This window comes from Nerophis ophidion, linkage group LG03, assembly GCF_033978795.1.
Source record: "Nerophis ophidion isolate RoL-2023_Sa linkage group LG03, RoL_Noph_v1.0, whole genome shotgun sequence".
Taxonomy (NCBI): domain Eukaryota; kingdom Metazoa; phylum Chordata; class Actinopteri; order Syngnathiformes; family Syngnathidae; genus Nerophis; species Nerophis ophidion.
In genome coordinates this window covers 50,418,386-50,432,949 of record NC_084613.1, presented here as the reverse complement: position 1 = coordinate 50,432,949, position 14,564 = coordinate 50,418,386, and the positions used below count along the sequence as shown (strand labels likewise).

The window sequence follows — 14,564 nt, the reverse complement described above, 5'->3', positions numbered from 1 at the left end:
ATTTTTGTTGGAGGCTCCCATTAAAATCAATGTGAATATGTAAGGAGCCCCCACACTTGCGACGTCATCGTCTGCGACTTTCGGTAGAGGCAGGGCATTTCTCTTAGCACCGACAGTTGTGAACTCTGTCGTGGATGTTCTCTACTAAATCCTTTCAGCAAAAATATGGCAATATCGCGAAATGATCAAGTATGACACATAGAATGGACTTGCTATCCCCGTTTAAATAAGAAAATCTCATTTCAGTAGGCCTTGAATATGTATATAATTCGGTAGCCACCCTTTGGCAGGTCAAACGAAATGACAAGACGGGCCAAATTTGGCCCGCGGGACCCACCTTGGGCACCCCCGCCCTATGGTGTACCATCCTTGGAGTGTAAATGAAGTGTGTGTGTATGTGATGGCTTACCTGTGAGCCCGTGGCTGTCCTTGCTTGAAAAGTTACCCATCCTGCAGTAAATCTGGCCGCCGACAAGCCCTGATGGTGCTCCCCTGCTCGGGCCGGGTCAAGTTGGCAGTGAGGGTGACCTGCACATACATTCAGCACTTCCGGTCCAGTTGATGGATGAGGCACCACGACTTCCCCACTATAGTGTATGCAAACTGACAAACAACTTCTAATTACGATAGAATCAGAGGAACAATCAATAACTTAAATACATTTTACCCTACTTGCTACTGAGCAAGGCAAGTGTTGTAAAAGTGACGTTTAACCAACCGATTAAGGACAAGTCCTGCAACAAGTTAGGGAGGAAATAAAGATGAACACCAACCATAGAACCCGGGGACAAATGAATCCAAAAATAAATCCGTAGTTTGGTCAACTCTTCACAAAACCGCCTCGCCGAGTCTTCTCGAAATCACTACATCGCCGATGAACACACTTTTAATTCCGGGTACGTTTTTAAAAGCAGGCAAATGCCGGCTGGCATGCAAGTCACCCCGACAGTGACGCGACGAGCTCCAACAAACACTAACGAGTTCCCGCCTGCGGTGACATGCGCGGAAAGTGCCCACTAGAGGGCGTGAGTGGGCTGCTTGAGCTTGAATAAAGAAAGCTGCTGCTTCTTGACTCATATTTACTGAGACGTCGGCTGACGTCGCTGTGATGCTGATCAAATGAGCTTTGAAAGAGGAAATTAGGTCACCACACGTAATGACGCATTGTCATCCATTAGTTTGGATGAAAAACATTTGGATGATTCCATTTGACTAGTTGGTTCATTTATAGTTTTCCTAAATGGGAAGTCATGGCCGTACAGTAGGTGGGTGGATCGATCCAAATGTCAATATTATCGACACTGTGAGATAGGTATTTTTCAGTTTTCTTCTATATTCATTTCAAGAAATTATGTTTGTGTTAATGTTGTTTGTTCAAACATTTTTTTATGTACTTACATGTTTTTTTCAGTTTCGTGTTTATTCCACAAAAAATATTATGTACTCAAAATATTTTCAATATTTAGATGTTTTTCAGTTTCATTGTGTTTATTTTACACATTTCTGTTGATATTGTTCAAATACATTTTATATGTTTTCATGGCAATTCTTAGTTTTCTTATATTTATCCATCCATGTCTTATATTTATATTTCTTATATTTATATTTCTTATATTTATATATATACATATACATATATATCCCTTGTGGAGGGGGTCCGGTCCGGTGGCCTTGGATGAAGTACTGGCTGTCCAAAATCAGGACCCAGGATGGACCGCTCATCCAGAGTCGGGACCCAATTGATTGATTGATTGATACTTTTATTTGTAGATTGCACAGTACAGTACATATTCCGTACAATTGACCACTAAATGGTAACACCCGAATAAGTTTTTCAACTTGTTTAAGTCGGGGTCCACGTTAATCAATTCATGGATTCAAGATGAACCGCTCGCCTATGCATCGGCTGGGGACATCTCTGCGCTGCTGATCCACCTCCGCTTGGGATGGTTCCCTGCTGGCTCCACTTTGGATGGGACTCTCGCTACTATATTGGATCCACACTATTCCTTTGACATGCACCCGACCTGAAATTCACGAGCATCTACTGCTGGTAACGTCTTTCTACCACTACAACTCACAAACAACACGCTTCCTGACTGACAATGCCTCCCAAATCCGTAAAATCACAAGAAAAGGCAGATGCCGATGCTACACCTGTTAGCAAATCCGAGCTGATTGCTATTTTATCGGACCACAGATCAACCCTGCTAAATGAGCTCAAAACATCCTTTTGCGAGGTGAATGAGAAGCTGGACGGACTTCAAGAGACGGTCAGCAATCATAACCACAGACTGACCTCTTTGGAGGAAAATGCCGAATCCGTACATCAGCGGTTGGAGCAAGTAGAGGCTGTTTGTGACATGCTGCAGGCTGACAACATGAAGCTAAAAGCTAAACTAACCGACCTGGAGGGAAGGAACAGGCGGAGTAATGCCCGGCTCGTTGGCTTACCTGAAGGGATAGAAGGCCCGCAACCAACAAAGTTTTTTTCCCATTTGCTGAAGGAAGTACTTGGCGAGGAAGTATTCGCCTCTCCACCTGAGCTGGACCGCGCTCATCGTAGCCTGGCTCCCAAGCCGGGACACGGGGACAAGCCGCGACCTATTCTGCTTTCCTTTCACCGCTTCCAGAACAAAGACCTGTTGATTCGGGAGGCTAGAAAGAGAGGAACGCTGCACTTCCACGGGCATGCTTTTCGGGTGTACGAGGACTACTCTCCTGAGGTAGTCAATCAGCGGAGGGCCTACCGGACTGTGATGGCGTCTCTGTACCAGATGGGACTCAAACCCTCGCTACTCTACCCGGCCAAGCTCCGCATCACAAAGACGGACGGCATCCGCGTTTGGCTCGGATCAGTAGCCGAAGCTGACAGCTACATCCAGGCGTATAAAGACTCTCCATAACGATCCCATCAACAAACTGTGTTTGTGAGTCACAGTGAGTTTAAGACCTGAACTGTATGATCATATTATGTGTGTGTCTTTCTATGCACATGTTTCACTGGAGGTGGATACAAATGTGTCATTTGTACAAAGAAAAATAAACTAGAATAAAATGGAATGTGAATTGAAAAATATCTTTACCAATATTGGTAATAAGGAAATTGAACGTAGAAGCACTGATAATATTTATAGTAGTGAATTGTGTAATAATTATAATTATACCCAACTAGACTTTTATGACAATATCATTTATAACTGTAATTTAAATGAGTTTGGCAGTGATATAGATCCCGATTGCAATCTTTACAATAATATTACCAGAAACTGTGAGTACTACACAGATGAACAATTTAAATGTGTGAATACGGACAAATCATTTACTGTAATACACTTCAATAGCCGAAGCTTGTTTAAAAATCTTGACAATATTACTGAATATTTGAGCCAGTTCAAAAAATTTAGTGTTGTTGCATTCTCAGAGACTTGGCTCGACGATAACAAGTGCTGTGAAATGAGATTGGATGGTTATGAATTATTCACCACAAACAGAGTTGAAAAAAGGGGAGGAGGAGTTGCACTTTTTGTAAATAAAGATTTAAAATGTTGGAAGATTGAAAGCAAATCTACTGCTATTGCTGGAGTATTTGAATGTATAACTGTAGAAATCGAAGTAGAAAAATCAAAACAAATAAACGTCAGTTGTGTCTATAGAACACCTGGATCATGTTTGGATACATTCAATGAAAAACTTGATTATATATTTAGTAAGTCAAATAAAATCCATATTGTGTGCGGTGATTTTAATATTAATCTTATGAATCCCATGGACAGTACCAAAACAACAGATTTTATAACAGGATTGTACAGTAATAATTTCTTTCCCCTTATAACAAAACCAACCCGAATAACCGTAGACTTTGCCACACTGATCGATAACATTTTCACCAATCAACCGGAGAATCAAATAACAGCAGGATTACTATTTAATGATATAAGCGATCATCTACCTGTATTCAGCATTTTCCACGATTTCTTTGATAGGAGAAAAGATAAAAAAGCTGTCCAATATAGATTTATTAGACATCAAACACACGAAACTATGGCAGCATTCAAGTCTGAGTTATGTGCCCAAGACTGGAGGGAGGTTTATACCTCCACAGACCCGGATGAGGCATATGAAACTTTTCTCAATATTTTCATAAAACTGTACGATAAGCACTGTCCAATTAAAAAACATGTCATTAAAGACAGCACCGTTAAAGACAAACCGTGGATCACAAGAGGAATACTGAAGTCTTGCAAAAAGAAAAATTATCTTTACAGAAGACATTTAAAGTACAGAACCAAAGAAACTGAACACAAATATAAAACTTACAAAAATAAGTTAACACAAATAATAAAGCACTGCAAGCGAACATATTACTGTAACCTATTAGAACAACATAAAAATAGCATCCAGGGTATGTGGAAAGTTTTAAATGGTATCATTAAAAAAAAAAACATGACACATAAGGAACATCCTAGCTATTTTATAGAAAATAATCTAACTATAAATGACCCTAAAGGGATAACTGATGCTTTTAACAATTTTTTTGTAAATGTTGGACCTAATCTAGCAAATGAAATTGTACAGCCTGAAAATAGTGCAAAATTTAATGAACAAACCATTCAAAACAATTTAGAATCGTTTTTTATTTCCCCCGTTAATGAAAGTGAAATCAAAACAATTGTAAATTCTCAGGAAAACAAGAAGTCAACAGACTGCTGTGACTTGGACTTTTCTCTGATCAAGGAAGTTGTTGATTTTATAGCTGTTCCCTTCACTTATATTTGCAATATTTCTTTTATAAAAGGTGTCTTCCCAAAGAAAATGAAAACGGCAAAAGTCATTCCCATCTTCAAAAGTGGAGATAAGCATCAGTTCACAAACTATAGGCCTATTTCTTTACTCTCACAATTTTCAAAAGTCCTTGAAAAATTATTTGTGTCAAGACTCGACAGTTTTATTGATAAGCATCACTTGCTAAGTGAACACCAATACGGTTTTCGATCTAACAGGTCCACTTCCATGGCAGTGATGGAACTAGTTGAGGAGGTAACCACTGCAATTGATAAGAGGGAGTTTGCTGTTGGTGTTTTTATTGATCTGAGCAAGGCCTTTGACACCATTGATCACACATTACTTTTAAACAAAATGCATAGGTATGGTGTCGGAGGTCTTGCTCATGATTGGTTGAAAAGTTATCTTGGTGGGAGAGAGCAGTATGTGCATATGAACAATGTAGATTCAGACAAAAAGATCATAACACATGGAGTACCCCAAGGTTCTGTACTGGGGCCAAAATTGTTTTTACTGTATATTAATGATATTTCCAAAATACTTAAAAAACTCAACTGTATTCTTTTTGCTGATGATACAAGTCTGTACTGTTCTGGGCAAGACCTTGACCAACTCCTAGAGACTGTAGAAATTGAACTCCACATACTAAAGCAATGGTTTGATGCCAATAAATTATCAATCAACCTAAATAAAACTAAATATATAATTTTTGGAAATAGGAAAAATAACATACAGCGCCATATAAGAATTGATGATATGGAGATAGAAAGGGTGTATTCAATAAAATTTTTGGGAATATATATAGATGATAAATTAAATTGGAAACTGTACATAAATATACTTAAGACAAAGATGGCAAAAAATATTGCTATGTTACATAAAATTAAAAACTCTGTGAATCAAAAGGCTCTTATCATGTTATATAATTCTTTCATACTCCCATATCTTAACTATTGTGTTGAAATCTGGGGAAACAATTACAAATCAAACATCAACTCTATATTTTTACTTCAAAAGAAAGCGATTAGAATTGTAACTTATGCGAATTATCATGACCATACCAATGCTCTGTTCATTAAATTAAAAACATTAAAACTGCACGATCTTGTTGACCTCAATACTACTATTGTGGCTTTTAAAGCTCATAACCACATGCTGCCTGGATGTTTACAAGTGAGATTTAAACCCAGAGAGAATCCCTATGACCTCAGAGGTTCAGCTTTCTTTCAGAAAGCAAAAATAAGAACAAGCTTAAAAAGTAGATGTGTTTCTGTTAGAGGAGTTCAACTGTGGAACAGCTTGGATGATTCCTTCAAATGTTCCAGTTCCATTCACACATTTAAAAAACACTTTAAGACCAATGTCTTGAAAAAATATATCACTCTTGAATTAACATTGTAGTTAATACTACGATTAATGTTAATTAAAAATTAAACATGAGATATAAATAATAATAGAAGTACAATTGTTTGTGTATATTGTATATATAATTAGTGCAAAGGTCTTATATGTACACAGGGATATTTCACATGCCTGTACTGTGTATAAAATTGAACTACGTTCATGTTGTTTATGATGTTGTTTATAATGTTGTTTAAAATGTGTATTTATAATATGTTGTGCAAAGGACTTTTTATAACTTTCGGAAGTTTATTTTGTACTTGAATTTGTTTATAGGGTTAGGCGCAATAAGTGTTTAACTTCAGCCTAAACCCTTTCGGTCTGTAACATTTTTCATTTTCAATCTATGAATGTACAACTTTTTATTTTCAATCTATGAATGTACAACTGTTTTTTTTGCTTTGTTGACCATTGACCGAAGAACAATAAACTTGAAAAACTTGACTTGATTCTCACGGTTAGATCCACTATGGATTGGACTTTCACAATATCATGTTAGATCCGCTCGACATCCGTTGTTTTCGGTGGGGGTGAGTTTTTCCTTGCCCTTATGTGGGCCCTACCGAGGATGTCGTGGTTTGTGCAGCCCTTTGAGGCACTTGTGATTTAGGACTATATAAATAAACATTGGTTGATTGATTGATTGATTGATATATAATTGTATATTATATTATATAATTATTATTTTATATAATATATATATATATATATATATATATATATATATATATATGTATATATATATATATCCATCCATCCATTTCTATCGCTTATTCCCTTTTGGGTCGCTGGTGCCTATCTCAGCTACAATCACCACCTCATCGTAGATAATATATATATATATATATATATACATATATATATATATATATATATATATATATATATATATATATATATATATATATATATATATATATCCCCATCCATTCCTACCGCTTATTCCCTCTTGGGTCGCGGGGGGGCGCTGGTGCCTATATATATATATATATGTAATTATATATATATATATATATATATATATATATATATATATATGTATATATATATATATATATATATATATATATATATATATATATATATATATATAAAGGATGTGAATGAGAGCCAATGTACAGTCTCAAAAATAGAGACAAGAACATATCTCTAGCAACAGGTAATTTTTGAAAGAATATTCTCTCAGAAGTGCAATGCTTGTCTTTAAGAGGCAGAAGTAAACATGTACTATACCAAAAAGGTGATAGAAGTACAACTACGTACTATTGTAATCCTCAGGGTACTTGCTGCATTAAACAAATTTAACTCATTGACAATACTTATTTTTAGTGGTATTTTAAATAGGGCAGATTAATAGTATAATTATAATCCATGAATTTAGTGCCTAATGTATGTTATTAGCATCTTAATTGTCTTTGTGCCTATAAACTATAATAATTTTAGCATGATCTTGTTTTGTCAGTTTTTTCTTTTGAGATGTTTCTTATTGTGTATTGAGCTTTTATTCTCTTTAATTATGGGCACAAGCACATGCATGTTTACATCATCATGGCAATATCAGATATGTGAAGCACATTGTGCTGTATAGGATATAGGAGGCTTAAATTAAGTAATTGTGCTGTGTAAGATATAGGGGGGGTTAAATTAACTGGTACACATTGATACAGTACACAAATGGATATGGACACACCCAGTGACAAGTATTGGACACTTTTAGGTACAAGCTGTAGTACCTCTTTTTTTGGGGGTGTAGGTATTGCTTTAGTTTACTTATTTTTCTGTATTAACTTTATTTTGCTCAAACAATTGTATGTATCAGATTATTGGTGACATGAACTAATCTGCATGAACGTGTTTATTTTGACAGCCCTACTGATTGATAGGAGGGGGTCCGGTCCGATGACCATGGATGAAGTACTGGCCGTCCAGAGTTGAGACCCAGGATGGACCGCTCGCCTGTATCGGTTGGGGACATCTCTACGCTGCTGATCCGCCTCCGCTTGGGATGGTCTCCTGTGGACGGGACTCTCACTGCTGTCTTGGATCCGCTTGAACTGAACTCTCGCGGCTGTGTTGGAGCCACTATGGATTGAACTTTCACAGTATCATGTTAGACCCGCTCGACATCCATTGCTTTCGGTCCCCTAGAGGGGGGGGTGGGGGGGGGTTTGCCCACATCTGAGGTCCTCTCCAAGGTTTCTCAAAGTCAGCATTGTCACTGGCGTCCCACTGGATGTGAATTCTCCCTGCCCACTGGGTGTGAGTTTTCCTTGCCCTTTTGTGGGTTCTTCCGAGGATGTTGTAGTCGTAATGATTTGTGCCGTCCTTTGAGACATTTGTGATTTGGGGCTATATAAATAAACATTGATTGATTGATTGATAATGATCATGGAATTATCCACATTGTCGCATTCATTTTGACAGCCCTCGTCTCCTCCAGTCTTGGTAGTGTAGCCCACCTCTGCAGACCTGAAAGTCATCAAGGAAAGGCTCTAGCTCATCCATTTTTCCTAATAAGGACAAGCAGAAATCAATGATTGGATACGCATTGTGTTGATTTTTTTTTTTTTTTCAAGTTAGATGTCAATATTTTATTTTTGGGGAAAATCATTGATACAAATGCTGCACCATTAGAACACAATTTCCAGCACCTGTAAGTTGATATTGATACTAAATGGTATCTTTTTCCAATACCTACATTTTGTGTGTATTAATGTGTTAATTTAATAGTTTTCATTAACACCAAGCTCTTAATGATAATTCTGCTGTGAAGTTATATATTGTCTTATTTGCAAGTAGGCTACTAATATATTCAACTCAGTCTGTTAAGTATTGAAGAAGTCTATTGCCATTAAGTTTAATGTGCCAGTGTTGTCTTTTCTTTAGTGTTTAACTGCAAGTATTTTACTTGTTACACACCAGTTGTTTAATTGCAATGTGAATTTTAGTTGTATTTTGAATTGCCAAATTTGGAGAGTTTAAAATTGCACAAATGCTATAATCAGTAGCATGTACAAAACTTATTCATTGGGAATTAGCAACAAGCTTGCTTGAAAGGTGGAGCTTAGTTGGCATGGAAAATTACATTACCTATAAACTATTATTACGTTTTTTTGCTCGTCAAGCCCTTGAGCCGGTGCTGTGTGTGCAACCAAATGAAACATCACGTACAACCCAGGTTTCGCAAACTGATAGTGTTTGATTTTGCGTGAATCCGTACGCAAAAGTAACGGTGGAATTCGGTATTCACAGAATTCAAAATAAAGCAGACCTTGATGTAAAACAAATGACCCACAGGCAACAGCAGAACAGGAAGTTTGCTGGATTTTTTTTTATTTCACATATACTGACATCACAATTGTATTTATTATGTAATGGGTACAGCTGGAGTCAACTTTGTGACAAGTCATACATATTAGCAATAGAGAAGATCATTTTCTAAAGTGTCTAGATATTCCTTTTTTCTGTGCACTTAACAGTAATCCCTCATAAACAGAGGAGCATGGGGGTGAAACAGTTTGCTGCATAGAGGCGTCGCCCATGGTCTCCCTCTCTCTGACTGTAAAGGTTGAGATCAATAGGTTAATTCAGAGCCAACAAACAAATCTGGCAGAATCAAACAGCCAGGTGCATTACGTAACCTGCAACCCATCCCATGCTGACTACACTCCTATGGAAGAGCACTTGCTCAACATGAAGGAAGTTCTGTGACCATTCAATAAAAAACTGTCAGACTTGAATGCAAGGACATAGATGCATCCTCTGTTTCCTCACAAATGAACCTGTTGCTTGGAGACTAACTGTTGTAAACTTGTTACAGGTCGTCTCTTTCCAGTTTTTCAACATCCAAATCTGATTGGATTATGGTCTTGTGCCTTACTCGGTTTTGACTTCAGGAAGCCTGAGATTGTCCCCCAACTATCACGACTAGTTACTGGTTAGTTTGGTCAGACAGGAGTGTCTGTAACAATGATCCCTACAGCCTGTGGTCCTACCCATGAAGAAATCATTTTCTCAAATTAATTCGACAGACCCTGTGCTCTCCCTAAGGCACAGCACACTTCCTCAACCACGCTCAATGCCTCGCCACAGTTCACACCCCGTCTTATGAACTGCTACATTTTTTTGGTGTGATCACAAAACGGAAACACCAATGCAACATCATTGAAATCCCCATGGCAGTGACACAAATGGTGGACATTGCAGGGAGAAAGGTACAATGTTTGGATGCACAGGGACTGTCTCTCTCTTAAGAGATACGCTTTAAACCAAATTAACGGTTTTGTGGTTTGCCACCTGGGTTAATCTCTATAAGGGAAATGCAGGTTTAAGAATCATTGCATGTCACTATTATGTAATCCAGAAAAAACTAATGGATGCATCATCACCATCCAGATCTAGACACCAAGAATAGGTTACTAATTGGGTTACAAAGCCAACCAACAAATTCCACGCTGTCCTTAATAGACAGCCCAGAGGTATTCAGCATGGGATGGGTAGCTTTAATACTTTGGGTCTTCTTGGGGAAGTGTGGCTACTGAGAGTTTTGCAAACCATCTGCGCATAAATGACCCCTACCAAGCAGTCCCTTTTTGCATCATCCAAATGACAAACTGGCTCTACGGTAAACATAATCAGGCTATATTGAGCAATGACAGTGCTTACACGGCAATGGCAATAAATAACACACTCTTGTCAGAGATTGTAACATTATTTCCACCATATTGCTGAAGCTACAAAACTAGTATCATATCCAATTTCCTGTCAACACACAGATTGACTCATCCAAGTCCCCACACTTACGTGTCATTAGAGAGCACATGGGCCTCATTTACACAATGGGCCAGCATAGCTACAATCTTCAACATGCACAAGTGTGGTTACTGAGAATAAATCTGTGGCCGACCAATCTTGCTTCAAACAAACTTCTGGCCAACAAATGAGGGAGGGGTGATCTCCTGGCAAGCTCCAGCCCTGCGGGTAGCATCCAGGAAGGGGGTCCTGTAGGCAGCAGTGCCCGCCATTGTAGCGTCAGTGTGTGATCCAACCCACTGCAGCACACGGCTGGAAGGTCGGTGGTAGAGAGCCAACTGCCTGGAGCTGTAACCGCACATCCCGATCCCCACGGCCCCTAAGAGCATAGCCAGGCCAGGCATGGTCTTCTCCGGTGGACGCACCACATACACATTATGGTAGGCTTGGGTCTGAAACAGAAAGAAGTCTTTATTATACAATGTTAGTTTAGTGCTAAAGAACTCTGAAATATATATTTTTTAAAACATTCAGACTCCTTAGTACATTCACAAATATTACAGTATCTGGTTCAGTGAGCCCAGCGTGTGTTATAGATTTTAAAGCCTCAAATTCTCTGCCCAACTCAGTGCACCGAAATGCCCATGAGATTCAGACCCATCTACGACTCCCCCTTTACCACATCTTTTTTGGCAAACAAAAAACATGTATATTTGGTGACATGGTCAATTTCCTGTGCAGACCTATCACAACAATAAAGCGGTGAAAATAATAGATACCTCATATTTTTCCCAACAGAGCTGTGTCACAGGCAGTTAAAAAGCCATTCCCAAAGCTCACTCGTCCAATTCTCATTGCCACTTTGAACTTAATGGGCTGTCACAGGATCACATTTCTTCATTGTTTGTCACTAAAAGGTAATTACATGACATGAGCTCCAACAAAATGCATCCTGTAATAACAGAATATGTAGTAGCATGGAATAATGTACTGTGTAAAGTATAATGTGCATTTTGTTGAATTTGTATTGTTGACACAGTTAAGATACAATACTAGGCAAATGGCTGAGCTTAGTGTAGAGCAGGGGTCACCAATGCGGCGCCCGCGGGTGCCAGGTAGCCCGCAAGGACCAGATGGGTCGCCCGCTGCCCGTTTTTTTTTTATTTTTGTAATTAAAAAAAAATATATATAATTTTTTTTTAATGAATGTATTCATCATTCCAACAAAACAATACACAACAATACCATAACAATGCAATCCAATTCCAAAACCAAACCCAACCCAGCAACATTCAGAATAGCAATAAACAGAGCAATTGAGGACACACAATCATGACACGGTACAATTTAAAAGTAAAACAAAAATGAATATTATCAGAATTAGCAACAATTTCAAAATAGCAGTGATTAAAAATCCCTCATTGATATTATCATTAAAAAACATTTACACTAAAAATAAAAAAATTAACAATAGTGTCAGTGGCTTACACTTGCATCGCATCTCATAAGCTTGACAACACTCTGTGTCCAATATTTTACACAAAGATATAAGTCATATTGTGGTTCATTTAATGGTTCACTTTGGTTCATTTAATTTAATTTTTTTTTCGTGTTTTCTCCTCTTTTAAACCGTACAATTAAGTGTTTTTTTCATCATTTGTTCTCTACAAAAAACCTTCCGTAAAAGGAAAAAAAATGTACGACGGAATGACAGACAGAAATATCCATTTTTTATATATATATATAGATTTATTTATTTAGCTATTTTTGTTTAAATCACACTTACATGTAACTTACAAATAACTATACATACAGTATATATATATATATATATATATATATATATATATATATATATATATATATATATATATATATATAAACTTAAAATGTAAAGTGTAAAACTGGTAGCCCTTCGCATCAATCAGTACCCAAGAAGTAGCTCTTGGTTTCAAAAAGGTTGGTGACCCCTAGTGTAGAGTAAGCCTCAGAATAAGCCTATATATCTGCCTGTAAAACCACTACCTAGAAAGCAGCGATTAAAGTCAAAGTTAAAGTACCAATGATTGTCACACAAACACTAGGTGTGGTGAAATTTTTCCTCTGCATTTGACCCATCCCCTTGATCACCCCCTGTGAAGTGAGGGGAGCAGTGGGCAGCAGCGGTGCCGCGCCCGGGAATGATTTATGGTGATTTAACCCCCAATTCCAACCCTTGATGCTGAGTGCCAAGCAGGGAGGCAATGGGTCCCATTTTTATAGTCTTTGTTATGACTCGGCCGAGGTTTGAACTCCCAACCTACCGATCTCAGGCAGACACTCTAACCACTGGGCCACTGAGCAGGTCAATGGATGATTACATCAGTCTTGTAGAACTACTCCTTTAAAGACCAGTGTAGACCAATTATACACTATGTAACCTGAAATGTATGTATTGTTAAGATGATCTTAAATTACAATAAACCCAGAGGACTTCAACTCAGTAGCACATCAAATAAACTACCTAGGCTTCGCTTTTGTGTTGACTTTCTGAAAGTAACATAAAGCCTTTTAGAAATGTCTATTGTACATGAATTATAAATGCAACAGGGAAAACATATATTCAACTCACCTGCAGTAATCTGATGTAGCCTGGAGTGAGTCTTGGGAGTCTAAAAAACATTTTCCCAATGTCGTGGAGGTTCGAGCAAACGCTTGGGTCTCTGAAGCTGCCCTTCTTGGACTACCAGGAGGGAAAACCCGCTGACAGAGGGTCTGCCCAGGTGCGTGTGGTCACTTCAGCCTGTGCTTAGGTATTTGGTTCAAGAAAGACTTGTCAACACTTATAAATGTCTCCTTACGTAACAGTCTGCAAGCAGTTGGTATTTCTAAGGGGATTACAGGACTTGGCACAGTAGGACAAAGAAGTAAACACAGAGCAGTAAGTCAGAGTAATGTACAATATATGCTCCTGTGATACATGTTAAGAAATGGATGACCACCTTGTGAAAATGATCCATATTTATGTTATCAAAGAAGAAATTACCTATGTAATGGCCACAAGATTTAAGTATGTACTTCAACAATTTAATAAGCACCAATACATGAGCTGAATTAATAATTCTGCCAAAGTTAACCCTAATACAGTTGCTCTAGCCAGTTGTTTGGACCCAGTTCTGAAAAGACAACACTAACTCAACCCGACACAATGGCACTTCTCTGCCATGATCATTCTTTGTCCCTTTCATGAACTTCTCCCTTGGCAACAAGCTTTGGGTAAATGCACCAGAATAGAATGCATGAGCTTCAGGCTCCACAGGAGGCAATGGTCCTCAAAGTCCATCATGCAACCAACATGCTGTGCTGCTATATTGAGAATAGACAGTTAGATAACTGCAACAAGTGTCAACAACCCTCTTCAGGATCAACAAGGGTCATTTGTTAGGCTAAATAGTGAAATGTAATATAAAAAAACACAGAATTGTGTCTTGCAGTGATTTTCAGACAGTTTGCATGTTAGTTAGGATGTTTTGCAAGCTGTTAGGTTAGCCGGCTAGATTTAAATGTCAATAACAAGCAAAACAAGACTTCCTGCAGTGTTGACATTTGGTGTGCTGGTAATTAGGGGTTTGATAAAATGGACAAGT

At 38.0% G+C, this 14,564-nt stretch overlaps 2 protein-coding genes across 4 annotated transcripts in view; both read right to left on the bottom strand.

Moving 5' to 3' along the window:
• The window catches only part of si:ch211-195o20.7 (cytospin-A), a 52,708-nt gene extending 49,731 nt beyond the window's left edge, over positions 1-2,977 (bottom strand). Inside the window, exons 1-2 of one of the 3 annotated variants that reach the window (XM_061895520.1) lie at positions 2,300-2,977; positions 410-603 (exon numbers count right to left, since the gene is read on the bottom strand). In XM_061895520.1, coding sequence (XP_061751504.1) covers positions 410-449 — 40 coding nt within the window. In that variant the 5' untranslated portion in view covers positions 450-603; positions 2,300-2,977. Of the gene's footprint in view, positions 1-409; positions 604-773; positions 1,039-2,299 lie in introns of those variants that run through there. The other 2 variants (XM_061895519.1, XM_061895518.1) reach the window with 2 other exon arrangements.
• Positions 2,978-9,497: 6,520 nt separating this feature from the next.
• Positions 9,498-13,751, bottom strand: zgc:193593 (uncharacterized protein LOC564090 homolog). The gene is made up of 2 exons (XM_061895522.1): positions 13,550-13,751; positions 9,498-11,390 (listed from the first exon to the last, which is right to left on the bottom strand). Exons 1-2 carry the CDS (start codon positions 13,598-13,600, stop codon positions 11,103-11,105), a joined length of 339 nt encoding a protein of 112 aa, XP_061751506.1. The 5' UTR covers positions 13,601-13,751; the 3' UTR covers positions 9,498-11,102.
• Positions 13,752-14,564: the final 813 nt, after the last annotated feature.